Source organism: Microcaecilia unicolor, chromosome 9 (assembly GCF_901765095.1).
Source record: "Microcaecilia unicolor chromosome 9, aMicUni1.1, whole genome shotgun sequence".
Taxonomy (NCBI): domain Eukaryota; kingdom Metazoa; phylum Chordata; class Amphibia; order Gymnophiona; family Siphonopidae; genus Microcaecilia; species Microcaecilia unicolor.
The window spans coordinates 170140715-170157050 of NC_044039.1; the positions used below are offsets into that span (position 1 = coordinate 170140715).

Genomic DNA, 16336 nt, shown 5'->3' on the forward strand with positions numbered 1-16336 from the left:
TTTTTTTTCACAAAAGGAGGTAAACTATAAGCTATTCTAAATTTCACTGTCTTGCTTCTCAGTTCCATTTTTTCTCTTCTTCCCTTTTAAAGCTGTAGAATTCTACATTGCTGAGATACACTGCTGACAATGCCAACAGCATATCAAGAAATAGGAATAAATACTTAAGTATTTTCTCTGGTTCTCATAGCAAAATTTTGCATGAAAGATTGCTTCTAGCTCATTGAATGGGTAGCAAGCTTTCATGTAAAATTACTGAAAACCCACATGATTTATACATCACCTTCTTAATTTCTAATATAATTTAATCAGCAGTGTTACAGACCACACAAACATTTAAACCATTCTCTTCTAAATATAAAAATCGTTTGTTCGTAGTTTTGATTCACTGTGTTAATGCCTTTCTTGGACAGCTATAAAGATGCAAACTTAAAATGAAATGTGGGGGGGGGGGGGGGGGGGTGGGGGGGGTGGGGAGGGGAAGGTTTGAGCTTCACATTATCAATCAAAATTTTTTTGCAATCTAATCTGTTTGTGTTACTTTTAGGATGAATGTTTTTAGTGGCATGCTCTGTGTTGCTGCCCGTCTTCCTCCCCACCCAGGTCCAAGTTTAGTTATAGCTTATCCCTCTAGGGAAGAGCATAGCTACTGCCCTTCCTTAGAGACCAGGCAAGAAGTTGTCAAGCTGTTTTTTCTTTTGTTCTATCACTTTTGGAAGATTTGTACAAGTAGAAAAACCTTTCTGCATACCTGCCTATGTTTTCCTCTCATTTTCTATTGCTCCTGTTTAGCATGGCATAATCAGCCTCCTCAGACCTGTACTGAAGACTCAAAATCATGTCACTGAATCATCTACAACAATCATAGGCGGTCGGTGGCCCAACTGTTTGGGGAGGCTAAAGGGGGCAGGGTTTATATCCATAATTGTCTGACAACACAGAAAAAAAGTAAAAATAAAATAGTCATAATACATTTTATTAAATTTAGATATTAGATATGTATCATATGTCAAAGAATAAAGTGGTTGCTCAAAGCATATACTAACCACAATTGCTCAACTGCAAAACACTATGCACAACTCTGCAAAAACACTCAGAACCTTACTGTACCATAAATATTACACTGGGCAGACCCTAATACACCAGTATACCACCCATACGGAAAATGCAGACCGTCAACAATATGAAACAAGGGATCATATCACAATTCTCATGTAGAGCCACAAAACACCCTTTTAGGGCGATAGTGTTCACAATGAGCTCCTTTTAACGACCATAAGTAGATCCTTCAAGAGGTAGTGTGTCATGATTTAGGCTCTATACCTCAGTAAGGCCAACACACAATCTCTCCACTGCAAAACACTATACACAAACTTGTGCAAAAACACACAACCTTACCAAACTATAACAGCACTAATTCCAAGGACAGGATGAGCTACAACCTTATGTGTGGAAAGGCAGCACCATAATTACACAACCTAGTGAAACAAAAAAACAAAACAAAAAGGGTTGCAAATACTACAACTTGATCACACATGAAAAAACACATGACAACAGATATGAAGGCAAAATACTGAACTGGAAAGTTACCTCAAGAAGTCAGACTCAGCATGCAGCAATACTAGAAAAATTGAAACTTACATGCAAAATATAACAGATGCACATTTCCAAAAGCTGACATATTCCAATTAATAAATTCTGAATAAAAAATGTTTTCTACCTTTGCTGTCTGAGCATCTAGTTTTTCTATTAGCTTTGGTCCCAGTGTCTTCTGTTTTATGCAGTCTTCTTTCCATTTGATATTTTTTCTCTCACCATGTCCACCATCCTTCTGTGTCCTTATTCGTCCTGTCTACCATCTGTAGCCCTGTCCCTATCCTTTCTCCAGTTTCAACATCTGCCCTCAAAGTGTTCCAATCCAGCCCTTAATTCAGCAATTTTCCCTCCATCCATATCCAGCATTTTTCCTCACTCCTCTCCCCTTCATCCATGTGTATCTACTTCCTTTGTCTTCCCTCCCCTCCATCCATGACCAGCATTTCTCCTCTCTCTCTTCCACTCCATCTGTGTGCATCTCCTTCCCTCCATCCTTGTCCAACATTTCTTCTCTCTCCCCGTCCTGCCCTCCCCTCCAGCGATCTCTTCTCTCCCCCTGCCCTCCCCTCCAGCAATCTCTTCTCTCCCCCTGCCCTCCCCTCCAGCAATCTCTTCTCTCCTCCTGCCCTCCCCTCCATGTCTAGCGATCTGTTCTCTCCCCTGCCCTGTCCTCCCCTCCCATGTCCAGCGATTCTCCCTGCCCTCCCTCAGCTCCCTGACAGCACTCCTCTCCGTTTCTTTCTGCCCCCCCCCCCCACGCGTTTATTCCTTTTACTCTCCATGGCAGCAGTGAAGGTGGCACTGCAGGCTCGCCTCCAGTTTCTCCCTTCCCTCTTCACACAGTGTCCCACCCTCACGGAAACAGGAAATGCATCATCGCAGAAGGCGGGACACTGTGTGAAGAGGGAACGGAGAAGATGGAGCCGGAGGCGAGCCCGCAGTGCCTTCATCACTGACGTCACTGCCATGGAAAGCAAAAAGGGTTAAAACACAAGGGGGGGGGGGGAGAATGGAGATGAGGAAGGCTGCCGGTCGGGGAGCTGAGAGCGAGAAGGAAGGCGGGACCGTCGGCGAGCTGCCTGGCTGCAGCGCTGTGCCAGCCCTGCGTTTGTGGGGGCAGCAGCCAGGGGAAGGTCACGGTTGGGCTGGGGAGGCTTAGCCTCCCCAAGCCTCTTATAAGGGGCACCTATGACAACAATAGAACTGTGTAAGTTCTAATTTTGCTTATTTATTTTATTTCTATAACAATTTTGTATTTCATCAGAGTTGCCCACTCCTTACTTTTTCCATCTCTTAGAAACCCTATTCAGGCCCAGATGCACAAAACCTAACAAACCAACAATGTGGTGTTTACACGGTAGCAGCTAACAAATTGTATGCAAAGTTATTATAATGAGCTAATTACTATGCAAATGTGCATGCAAAGCAATGCACAGCCGTTTTCTGAACGATGCACAGAAACAGCACCTACCTTTACCATAGAAAATTTAGCGGGAGGTCTGGAGATGGCTGTAATGCCTGGTTGGGGCTGTTGAGAGCTGCGGACCATCTGTTGCTAGTGCCGGCAAAAGGAAGATGATCTGCTGGTTCTCGCTCCTCCAATGGACAGGACTTTTCAGTAGCTGCCGGATATTTTCCCTTCAAAATTTCAGGGCATGGGCAAAGGATTTGGGGGGGATGAACAACGCCCTGTTCTCTAGAGATTCCTGCTCAAGCCTCTCTTTTTCACCTCTCTCTCTCCCCTCATTCCTGTAAGTTCTCCTCAAGCAGGGAAGCTGCAGTGTGATTCAGTTCCCTAGGAACTAATATTAGCTTTAGAGACAGGGGCAATGTGGGGGGGGGGGGAGAAGACAAAAGAAACCAGGAATCCAGGAGAGACCAGCACTGAGGTACTGGGAAAAAGTGGAAAACAAAAAAAAGGCTACCTGCTTTCATACATGCAGCTTGTCTGCGTGTATGAAAGCCATCTGTGGCATGCGCAGAGCAGCCACGCTTAGCAATTGGCTGCTCTGTGCATACTCAGCTGACCAACTCGCTTCCCCCCTATAGCACGCAAATAAGCCTGTCCACAAAAGCAGCAAGCAGCTCATTTGCCTGCAATTTGCTTTGGGAATCCCTCTGTCTTTCCTAACTGGTAATTTTTACCGAGGTTGAAATAAACTGATTCTTTACGGGGACCTTTGTGCATCTGAGTGTCAGTGGCTCTGAAGTCATCCATACCCTTCATACATGTGCAAAATGCATCTCATGCCAGGGAGTATGTATCTATATGCAGGATTTAATACATAGCAGTATACACAGTTCCTCTCACCAAGAGAAAACTTGTAAAGGAGGCCAAGGCTGTACCAGTGCATCCATTCCTAAGGAGTTTCTCCATGAATCGGCTATAGAATCTGTGTACTTTCGCATTGAGTCTGGATGCCATAAGCTCTAGAATCGGAAGGCCCCATGGTGTGGAAAGGAGGCAAAATGCAGTCATACAATTGCCTTTGCCCGGGTCCAGACACACACTTCTGAGGAAATCCACTTGAGAGTTTAGTGAAACCACTATGCGAGACGCTGAAATCACTGGTATGTTCAATTCCACCCACTAAAAAAGAATATGCGCCTCATGGGCTAGAGATACACTCTTCTTCCTCCTTGTCTGTTGATGTAAGACACGGCTGTGACATTGTCTGAGAGCACGTGCAGCGGCCTCTCGTGAAGAAGAGGTGCCTGTGCAGAGTGGTGGAGATAATGGGCTCCCCATCCAAAGAGGCTGGCATCGGAGATGAGAACACACCAACTGGGAGTCCGTAAGGGTAAGATGCGCAGGGAGAAGCCACCAAGTCAGACAGTATCTGGCTAGAGGTGTCCATAGCACCAGCTGGTTATGAATCCTCAAGACCGGAGACCACCGGCTCAACAGGAGAACTGTAGGGGCCGCTTGTGGAATTTCACCCAAGGCAGAAGAACATCCAAAGTTGCCTCCATAGAACCAAGAACATGAGCATAATCCCATGCTCATGAGCAGGGAAGAGAGATGCCTGAGAATTTGCTGTTTGAGCTTGAGCCGACAATGCTGAGGGAGGAAAACCTTCCCCACCTAGGAATTGAAGCACACTCCCAGAAACTCCAGGGTGTGGGTGGGAGTGACATGACTCTTCCCTGTAATTCACCAATAAACCCAGCGCAGAAGAGACAGGACTGTCTGTGTACTGCAAAGGCTGTCTAGATAAGGAGCCCAAATTAGCCAGTCGTCCAGGTAAGGATGAAGCTGGATCCCTTGCCGGTGAAGAAAGGCTGTCACCACCACCACAATAACTTAAATGTGTGAGGTGCAGTAGTGAGGCCAAAAGGCATGACCTTGAATTGAAAATGATCTCCTAGGATCGCAAACCAGAGAAATTTCCTGTGAGGTGGAAACATTGGGATATGAAAATGCATTCTTGAGGTCCAATGAGGTGAGAAACTCACCTGGCTGGACCGAGGCTATGACAGAACGAAGAGTGTCCATGCAGAATTGCAAAGACTTGTTCACCCCTCAGATCCAGAACTGGACAAAAAGAGTCTTCTTTCTTGAGGACTACCAAATAGATGGAATATCGACCCGTGCCCCTCTCTGCCAGAGGAACAGGCTGAATGGCCCCCAGTCACCTTAAAGAGGCTATGGTAGTTAGAATTTTTCAAAGCCACTTGCAGATCTTTTCACTCTGTCTCCTTGTGGCAGCTCTGCAAAGAGTCGGGCAGTTCTATCTTGTATCCATGGATAATATCGAGGACCCATCTCCAGAACCTGTAAGCCACATTGAGCCTACTGCTATGCAGGAAAACGTGGGATACAAATGTAATAAATAAATAAATAAGTCTGCAGTAATGGTGGTCCATGCCTTGTGAAAGTGGAAAAGATGCCCACCTGTTTTTAACTACAAGGAGTGAACCTCAACCCTGTCATTGTGAGGGCTGTGAAGCGTGAGAGGTTCTTGAGGAAGCAGAAAAGGGCTTCTTACCTCCTCAATAGGAAGACAGTCTGAGGAAAGAAAGGTTTTTGAGTGGAAAAACACTAGCTCTCCCTGGTTTATATCTCCACACTTCTCGAAAACGAAACATACCCACTTGAAGATGAGGCTTAGGCTTGTCCTCAGGTAGCCACTGGAGCATGGAATCTCCCAGGTCTTTAACAATCTTCTCCAAAAAGGCAACTTCGCCAAATGAGATTTGGATGCCACATCAGTGGCCCAATGCCTCAACCGTAGCCAGTATCATGCCACCCCTTAGCTGATGCTCAGAGAATATTATAAAGAGCGTCTGACAAATAGGACAACTCCGCCTCTAGGGTAGGAGAAAGTCTGGAGGAGAGTCCAATGTGGACAATTGTTGAATCCATGGCTATAAAAGAAGAAACTTGCTGCCTGAGAATTTAAGGCAAGCTTCAAGCAAGCCTCAAGTTTGCGGATATACATATCATTTTAATGCAGTGCTGCCTTCAACAGGAACAGTGGTATGTTTAGTAACCACCGTAATAAGGGCACCCACCTTAGGCAGACCAAACTGCTCTAAATCAGATGGCAAAAAGGAAGATGATATAATTTGGACATAGCGCGAGCCACCTAGAGGTTAGAATCAGGGGTCTCCCACTGAGCTGCAATAAGCTCCTATAGAGCCTCATGAATTTGGGAAGATACAGGAAGTCTCTAAGTACCTGACATAATAAAATGAGCAGGACTAGAGGACTGAGAAGTAAGGGAAGAAATGTTTAAAGCCTCCATAGATTTTGTGATCAACAGAGGCAACTCCGCTGTCAAACACAGCCTAGCTACTATAGGATTATTAACCCCGTCTGCCTCTGAAATGTCCAAATCAGGGGCATCAGCAGAACTAGGACAGTCAGAATACAAAGATGCCTCCTCTGAGTCCTGAGAAACACTCTCCAAATCCTGCAAAATGGAAATGTTTCTTAGGAAACTGCTCCTTAAAAGCAATGTGAAGGGAAGGAGAGGCAGCTTGAGCTGACAGCATGATGTAATAAATGAACAAATTCAGGCGAAAACAGCAGGGAAGAGACTTCTACCCCTGCAAAACCAACATCCTGGGACACGGTAGCAGGCAAATAACCCACTGACAAAATGGCCACCAAAGCCTCACAGAGGCAGGAGCTTTCGCCCCCTACACTCGACAGAAACGGCACTATCTAAAGTCTGCAATGAGATTTAATGTGAGCAAGTGCAAGGTGATGCATGTGGGAAAAGAACCCGAATTATAGCTACGTCATGCAAGGTTCCACGTTAGGAGTTACGGACCAAGAAAGGGATCTGGGTGTCGTCGTCGATAATACACTGAAACCTTCTGCTCAGTGTGCTGCTGCGGCTAGGAAAGCGAATAGAATGTTGGGTATTATTAGGAAAGGTATGGAAAACAGGTGTGAGGATGTTATGCCGTTATATCGCTCCATAGTGCGACCGCACCTTGAGTACTGTTTTCAATTCTGGTCGCCGCATCTGAAGAAAGATATAGCAGAATTGGAAAAGGTGCAGCGAAGGGCGACTAAAATGATAGCGGGGATGGGACGACTTCCCTATGAAGAAAGGCTAAGGAGGCTAGGGCTTTTCAGCTTGGAGAAGAGACGGCTGAGGGGAGACATGATAGAGGTATAAAATAATGAGTGGTGTGTAACAGGTGGATGTGAAGCGTCTGCTCACGCTTTCCAAAAATACTTGGACTAGGAGGCATGCGATGAAACTACAGTGTAGTAAATTTAAAACAAATCGGAGAAAATGTTTCTTCACCCTACATGTAATTAAACTCTGGAATTCGTTGCCGGAGAAAGTGGTGAAGGCGGTTAGCTTAGCAGAGTTTAAAAAGGGGTTGGACGGTTTCCTAAAGGACAAGTCCATAAACCACTACTAAACAGACTTGGAAAAATCCACAATTCCAGGAATAACATGTATAGAATGTTAGTACGTTTGGGAAGCTTGCCAGGTGCCCTTGGCCTGGATTGGCCGCTGTCGTGGACAGGATGCTGGGCTCGATGGACCCTTGGTCTTTTCCCAGTATGGCATTACTTATGTACTTACGTTCCTCGCCAAATCCAAAGGTCACTACTCCATCCTCATCCTCCTCGACCTATCCGCCGCTTTTGACACTGTCAATCACAATCTACTTCTTGACACACTGTCCTCCTTTGGGTTCCAGGGCTTTGTCGTCTCCTGGTTCTCCTCTTATCTCTCCCATCGTACCTTCAGAGTACACTCTCATGGTTCGTCCTCCTCCCCTATCCCGCTCTCTGTTGGAGCTCCTCAGGGATCTGTCCTTGGGCCCCTCCTTTTTTCAATCTACACCTCTCCTTAGGTTCCCTGATCTCATCTCATGGTTTCCACTATCATCTTTATGCTGACGACACCCAGCTGTATCTCTCCACACCAGACATCACAGCGGAAACCCAGGCCAAAGTATCGGCCTACTTATCTGACATTGCTGCCTGGATGTCCAACCGCCACCTGAAACTGAACATGGCCAAGACTGAACTTATTGTTTTCCCACCCAAACCCACTTCTCCTCTCCCTTCAATCTCTATCTCAGTTGATAACACCCTCATCATCCCCGTCTCATCTGCCCGCAACCTCGGTGTCATCTTCGACTCCTCCCTCTCCTTCTCTGCGCATATCCAGCAGACAGCTAAGACCTGTCGCTTCTTCCTCTACAACATTAGCAAAATTCGCCCCTTCCTCTCTGAGCACACCACCTGAACTCTCATCCACTCTCTCATTACCTCTCGCCTTGACTACTGCAACCTACTCCTCACCGGCCTCCCACTTAGCCACCTATCCCCCCTTCAGTCCATCCAGAACTCTGCCGCACGTCTTGTCTTCCACCTTGACCGATATACTCATATCACACCTCTCCTCAAGTCACTTCACTGGCTTCCGATCAGATACCGCATATAGTTCAAGCTTCTCCTACTAACCTACAAATGCACTCGATCTGCAGCCCCTTCTTACCTCTCTACCCTCATCTCCCCTTACGTCCCTACCCGTAACCTCCGCTCTCAAGACAAATCCCTCCTTTCAGTACCCTTCTCCACCACCGCCAACTCTAGGCTCCGCCCTTTCTGCCTCGCCTCACCCCATGCTTGGAACAAACTCCCTGAGCACATACGCCAGGCCCCCTCCCTACCCATCTTCAAATCATTGCTCAAAGCCCACCTCTTCAATGTCGCTTTCGGCACCTAATCACAACACCTCTACTCAGGAAATCTAGACTACCCCAACTTGACATTTCGTCCTTTAGATTGTAAGCTCTTCTGATCAGGGACCGTCCTTAGTTATTAATTTGTACAGCGCTGCGTAACCCTAGTAGCGCTCTAGAAACGTTAAGTAGTAGTAGTAGTTGGTTCTGAGCCCACCAAAACCACCATTGGAGCGGGGCCAGATTGAACTTCCAGAGACGTAGTACTGACACCCAAGTAGGCAAAAGTAGCATGTCCATAGAAGTAAAGCAAGGTTTGCAGGAACCATCAGCCCACAATCTTCCCACAGCACAAGCGCTCTCAAAAAGAAGCACAGTGGCTGCTTTTTTATTTTTGTTTTGTTTTTTTAAAGATAGAGGCAGGAGAAAAAAAGGGAAGACTAAGAAATAAGTAGAAAGTGGCAATGGGGGAGCAGCGAGAGACCTAGACCACTGAGTTTACACCTGAGGCACAGGATATTCTGAACCCCAAACTCAACTGAACCTGCAAGCAGGACAGGAGACCATACAGAAGTCACCACAGCACACAGGAGCTGCTATCCCACCTGCTGGAGATAGATAATACTAGCTTGGTTGCTAAGCCCAGGAGCTTATAAGGCACAACTCATAGTTCTACACTTGTCTCTAGATTTACACCTGTCTTTTAGATTGTAAGCTCCTTGAGCAGGGACTGTCCTTCCATGTGAAATTGTACAGCGCTGCGTAACCCTAGTAGCGCTTTAGAAATGTTAAGTAGTAGTAGTAGTTCTGTATCTTCACCTGCTGGGTCACAACCCACTTTTCTGGACTGATCCTTTGAGCACATGCGGCAGTTTCACAGACTGAGTGTTGTACAGGAGTGATTGCCTGCAGAAGCACAAAACTGGAGGGCTCTGTGGGGAAAAGTACTGAGCAAATCACTCGCATCCTTTCAGCATGGTGGCTCTACCAGAAGTACCAAAGATAATGCGGCTGCACATTTAAGCTACAGCCACTGAGTGAATAACTATCTCAACAGAAAGGAGTATTGTCACGAAATGCCTAGCCACCCACCTGGGGTTACCCTGCAGCCACTTAAAGGGTCTATCCCCAGCACAGCTCATGTCCCTCTGCACCTGCCACTCGTGCTCCACACTAGCACCTTCCTCGACTGGGTCTCAACTGCCTCTGGGTGAGTCTCCCACTCAAATTATCCCCGTGATTTCTAGGTTACTGGAGGCCACACTCCCAGTGGACCCAGAGTTCTCAGAAAGCACTTGCAGACCCAACACACAAACCACCAGGATTCTTTATGAGTCCAGACAAGCAGGGCAAACAAACAAATATGTTTATTCTCAGAACTTGAACAGTGGACAGAAAATGTGCAATCAGCAAACAATAACAATTAACTGAAAAATGGATCAATTAGAAAACTAAGTAAACATATATGTACTGTCTAAATAGTATCTGGAAAGCTCAGGACACAGAACTGTTTGTTTACTGAGCCTCAGCAAAGAGATCCAGCTTTTTTTCCTTCCTAGCTAAGACTGAACTCAAAACCAGTAACTGCTAGTTAGCTTCAAAACCAGTAACTACTAGTTAGCTTCAAACTCCAGGCCAATCAGAGCCCAGAACACATTTTAAAAATATACTGCATCTTGCTTCCTGTTTGTGTTAAACTAAAGAAAAGAACATTAATTTCTCTGTAACAGCTTTACAGCAAAGAACCACCACCTGCTGGCCAAATAGGAGAAATACAATTTAGGACATAAGGTAGGAAAATATTCAATACATTTTACAGGCTTAAAACCAGGGCTTTTTTTGAGGGGGTACTTGGAGGTACTGAGTACCGGCACCTTTTCTATTGTGTGCATTTTATTGTTAACCACTTAGATCTGCATGTCAGTACAAGCGGTACATCAAGCACATTGAACTAAAAATGATTTAGTTTTTGGCTTAGTGATTGGAGTGTGTCAGTTTTGAGAATTTACATCCACTGTTTTTACATCTTGCACTATACAGGAGGAAGTGTGATATTTTTAATATTTTATATTAAATATTTTAACATTTTTAAGGAAACAGGGCAAGCGATCCACAAAATCCAAAACGACAAAATGAAAAGAGCAGATTACACATAAGGAAGAGTCCCCTTGGAAATGCTTTATTCATGTAAGCATAAAAGTACATCATGCGCCTGACAATGGCTGTGTTTTGACCATGCAAGGGCTGCATCAGGGATTTTTCCCTGTGTGATCTGCTCTTTTCATTTTGCTAGCCCTACTATATAGGTCCCCCAAAAAAACAAACGGGCAAATGATCTGCAAGATCCAGAACAGAGAAAGAGCAGACCACATAAAAAGTAACATGATATTTATTTCCCAGCAGTGGTGTAGCTACGGGGGGCCCCCAGTTTGGCTGTCAGAGGTTGAGGCGTTTGTCCCGTGCTGGTCTCATATTGCCTGGCGCCCTGGCTTGTTTTCAGTGCCATGCACACTTGTTTTAATGAAACCAAGCATGCTCGCACATGCTCAGGTTTCATTAAAACAAGTGTGCACGGCACTGAAAACAGGGCAGGGAGCCAGGCAATACGAGACCAGCATGGGACAAACGCTTTAGTTGGCAGGGGTTGGGGACCTCCACCAGCCAAGGTACCTTCCAGCGGCGGATTGGGGGGGGGGGGGAGAAATCATCAGCAGGGAGGTGGTCCAAAATGTGCCCCCCACCACCACCTTGGGCTCTGGCGCTCCCTCCCGTCGAGGTCTGGCTACGCCTCTGTTTCCAAGTCATCAAAACAGCAAACAAGCAGCTCCTTGTGACTGAGCAAGCCACTTAACCCAACATTGCCCCAGGTACAAATAAGTACCTGTACATACTATGTAAATAGCTTTGAATGTAGTTGCAAAAAAAAAAAAAAACCCCAAAAAACCCAACAGAAATGCGGTATATCAAGTCCCATTTCCCATTAACTGCCCAACATGGCCATATTTTGCCCTACAAGAGCTGCATCAGCTGTTTGCATTTGAAGGCAGCCTGTATGTCAGGTTGCTGTGGCTGCTTTAACTGCTGCTTATAAAAGCAAACCTCCTGTTAGTTTCTGGTGCTGTATTGCAGTAACCACACAGGGAAAAGATTGGGCTGCTCCTACTGGTTATTTGTTTAGCCCCTGATGCAGTAGGGTGAAACATAACCATGTTGGGCAATTAAAGGAAATTGTTTACTGTTTTGATGACGTGGAATAAATATTTTACTTTTTACATGGTCTGCTCTTTTTTCTGTTGTAGCCCTACTATATACACATATATATTTTTTTTTATTATGTTTTTCGGGATTCTGGAGCCTCCTAGTTTGCACTGGCCCAGGTCTCCGATTTTCTGAAAAGCCCTGCTTCCTACTGTTTTATAACAGTGCATCAAGCTGGCCAGCATTTTTCAAAACATGGACAGATTAACTACCTTATCAATTAGTCTCTTATAATTTTGATAACCTTAACAGTTTTATCCCAAAAAAGTGCACACTACCTTTTAAGCCTTACAAAAAGGGATGTCCCATAGAGAGCAACCCTTTTCTTTCTCTTTTCCCACCAGATAGTAGAATAAAAACACTTACCAGTTAACACAACTTTTCCAGACACAAAGATAAGTAGTACAATCCTTGGCTTCACCATTCTGTAAATAAGACCTGGGAACAGTTCTGGTTCATAACTGATACAAGAAACAAAAAGGGACACTTACTGGCAAGAATAATGCATTACTTAACATGCACTAAATTAATGCACATTAACAAATATACTTTAGCGAGTCCCTAAAATGGCTACATGAAAACAAGCTCAGTTCATCTCTTTATGGAGTTAAGTTGTATAAGTTATTTTGTGAATATGCGGCCATTACTAGAGTAACGTGTATACAGCAGGCAGCTGATGACTTATTGAATTTCTTCACAGAGTTTAATAAGTCTCTAGTAGCAAAAAGGCTAGAGCATGATGAAGGGTCATCGTTACTAATGTGTGCTACCATTAGCATATTATTTTACTGCTAACCTGAGTTATTAGTTACTAGGTCCCACCACATAGAATGGGGCTTGTGGTAAAACTGCACAGGTTCGTGGTAAAACACCACAAGTTAAACAATAGCGCATATTAGTAACTACAGCCCTAAATCTGTTAGTCTGCTAAGTTACCACCAGCCTCTATGTCAACTCTCAGAATTAGGGTTCAGAATTCGCCATACTAGTTCTGTATCAAGATACAGGATTGTTAGGCTTTCTTTTTGAGGTTTTAGTTCTGAACTGATTACACACTGGAAAACTCTGGAGAAATTTCTGCTTTCAGGGAATCCTGCTGGCCATTCCTTTCTTTATATACCCAAGCATTCTTCTGGCTTTTGCCATCACCCTTTCTTCCTGCTTGGTCACCTATCCTCATCCTTCTCAATCTATCTGCTGCTTTTGACACTGTTGATCACAGCCTTCTCCTTGAAACACTGTCCTCACTTGGATTTCAGAGCTCTGTTCTTTCCTGGTTTTCTTCTCTCTCCCAGCGTACCTTTAGTGTATACTCTAGTGGATCCTCTTCTACTTCTATCCCACTGTCAGTTGGTGTACCTCAGGGATCTGTCCTGGGACCTCTTCTCCATCTATACTTCTTCCCTTGGTACTCTGATCTCATCCCATGGTTTTCAGTATCATCTTTATGCTGATGACTCCCAGATCTACGTCTCCACACCAGAAATCTCAGCCGAAAACCAGGTCAAAGTATCACCCTGCCTGTCTGACATTGCTGCCTGGATGTCTCAGCGCCATCTGAAACTAAACATGACCAAGACTGAGCTTCTCATCTTCCCCCCATTCTCTATTTCTGTGGATAACACTCTCATCCTTCTTGTCTCATCAGCTCGTAACCTTGGGGTCATCTTCGACTCCTCCCTCTCCTTCTCTGCATATATTCAACAGTCTGCTAAAACCTGTTGTTTCTCTCTCTATAATATCAGCAAATTTGCCCTTTCCTTTCTGAGCACACTACCAGAACCCTCATCCACGCTCTTACCTCTCGCTTATACTATTGCAACTTGCGTCTCACAGGTCTCCCACTTAGCCATCTCTCTCCTCTTCAATCTGTTCAAAATTCTGCTGCACAACTAATATTCCGCCAGGGTCGTTATTTATTTATTTACAGCACTTATATCCCACAATTTCCCACCCAAGGGTAGGCCCAATGTGGCTTACAACAATCTACATAAACATACAGCAGGCAAGGTCAAAACAATTAATGTTCTAGAAGTATAATGGGAAAGGACAGAAGTGAGGTGAAGAAAAAGAGAAAAAGCAGAGGTGGTAATACGACAGCGGGGAAGACAGAAGTTAGAGATGCCAGGCGGTAGTGGTGTGTACGCTTTGCCAAATAGAAAGGTCTTGAGGCACTTTTTGAAGGTAGGATGATCAGTGGTAAATTTCACTAGCTTAGGTAGATCCAGAGATGGGCACTAGTGTAGGAGAAAGTTGATGCGTAGGTTCTTTTGCATTTAAGTCCAGAATATACTGGGTAATGGAGGTTTAAGTACGATCGTGCAGACCTGTGTGAGTTTCCTTGGTGGCAAGGGCGCAAATTTTAAGAGTGATACGGTCCTTGACGGGAAACCAGTGCATTAGCCTGGCAGCAGTATTCTGAGCTGTCTGTAGTTTTTTTCAGGAGCACATCTCTGCACCCTGAATAGATGCCATTGCAGTAGTCAAGGCGGCTGAGGACCAGTGATTGCACTAAAGTGCGAAAGACGCCTCTAGAAGAACATGCTTCTGACGGTAGAAGTCGTATGCTGCTCTAGCATTAGGTTTTGATCAACTATCACGCCTAAGATTTTTAGGGATTCAGAGATGGGGAGGGTAAGCTCAGGAGTAATTAGAGCTTGTGGGGCATATTTGCTATAAGGGGAGGAGAGAATGAGGCAGTGGGTTTTCTCAGTATTGAGCTTTAGCTGAAAGGAGTTGGCCCAGTTAAGCACAGTTTGTAGTCCGAGATGTATTTCTGCATGGATCTCGCTAAGGTCGGTTGAAAAAGGAATAGAGATTGTGATGTCATCGGCATAAATAAACGGGTTTAGACCAAGTTTAGACAAGGCAGTGGCCATGTTGGATTATTTGTAGTAAATAATTAGCAGATTTTAGTACACACAGCTTCAGCTTTAGAAATGTTAATTTCTTTCTTCATCTCTCTCTCATTCACCCCTGAATAATTCACTGCTGAGTCACTTTAAAGTTGAAGTAACAAAACATCTGTTTACTCACAGTTTGTAGTTAGATTATAATCAGACAGGCTTATATATACATATTATTATACATTTGTATTATCAGCTCCTTCCATGTGCTTAGATGGTAATGGATGCTCACACCACCATAGATCCTCTCAGGTTAGGAGAGATCATGAGCTCCATGTGCTCCATGTGCTGCATCTGCTGCATCTAACCCCCACAGGAAGTTGCATAGCTGTGTGACCTCTCTAAGTAATTCACATCAGAGGTCACAGAGTAATCACAGAGAAATAATAGGTGACAGGCAATGCATGTAAAATACAATACATTCCAACAAACCCCTTCTCATGCATAACTGTCATGCAATTATTTATTCATACAAAGTCCAAGCTTTATACGCAGATTCACAAAATGTTCTCTGGGTAACGGTTTGGTCATGATGTCAGCTGTCATCTCACTGGTGTGACAATAGTGTAGACTGATGACCCCTTCTTTCGCCAACTCTCGCACGTTGTGGTATTTCGTTGCGATGTGCTTGGTGCGTGACTGAACCTTGTCATTCTGCGACAGTCGGATGCAGCTCTGATTATCTTCCATTATCTGGATTGGTCTCTTTTCAGCTATTCCGAAATCCAGCATAAGTTTTTCAATCCACATCAGTTCTCTGCACGCTTCCGATACAGCCACGTATTCAGCTTCTGTAGAAGACAAACTCACAATACTTTGTTTATGACTGGCCCATGAAATTTGTACATTTCCATACATAAACACATATCCACTTGTGGATTTATAATCAGAATGATCCCCTGCCCAATCTGAATCACAGTAACATATTAGTTTTGGATTACTATTGGCTGAAATCTTTAATTTACAATCAATGGTACCCTTTAAATACCTTACCATCCTTTTAACTGCAGTCCAATCTGATTTGGTAGGTGAGCTGACCCTTCTGCTCAAAATTCCTACTGCATTTGCTATATCAGCCCTGTATGTGGTAGCTAGATATAAAAGCTTACCTATGGCTGATCTATATTGGATGTTATCTGGTAAAGGTTCTCTTACTGTTTCATCCTTCAGAAAATCAGTGATCATGGGAGTGCTTACAACTTGGGCATCTTGCATACCTAAACTTTCAATAAGCTCATTTATTTTCTGCTTCTGGCTTAGAAGATAAGAACCATCATTTTGTTTCTCAATTTCTATACCAAGATAGTATGACACATTACCAAGTTCTTTTATCTCAACATTGAGGTTTAAATATTTTACAATGTCCTTGTACTCTTGCTCACTTTTGCTTGCAATGAGCAGATCATCAACAA

The 16336-nt window shown here is 44.4% G+C and overlaps 1 protein-coding gene across 3 annotated transcripts in view; it reads right to left on the bottom strand.

The window, feature by feature from the left end:
- TBPL2 (TATA-box binding protein like 2) overlaps positions 1 to 16336 on the bottom strand; it is a 106623-nt gene that overhangs the window by 41516 nt on the left and 48771 nt on the right. For all 3 annotated transcript variants that reach the window (XM_030214794.1, XM_030214793.1, XM_030214795.1), the window contains exon 6: positions 12385 to 12479. In XM_030214794.1, the coding sequence (XP_030070654.1) occupies positions 12385 to 12479 (95 nt within the window). The remainder of the gene's footprint in view (positions 1 to 12384; positions 12480 to 16336) is intronic.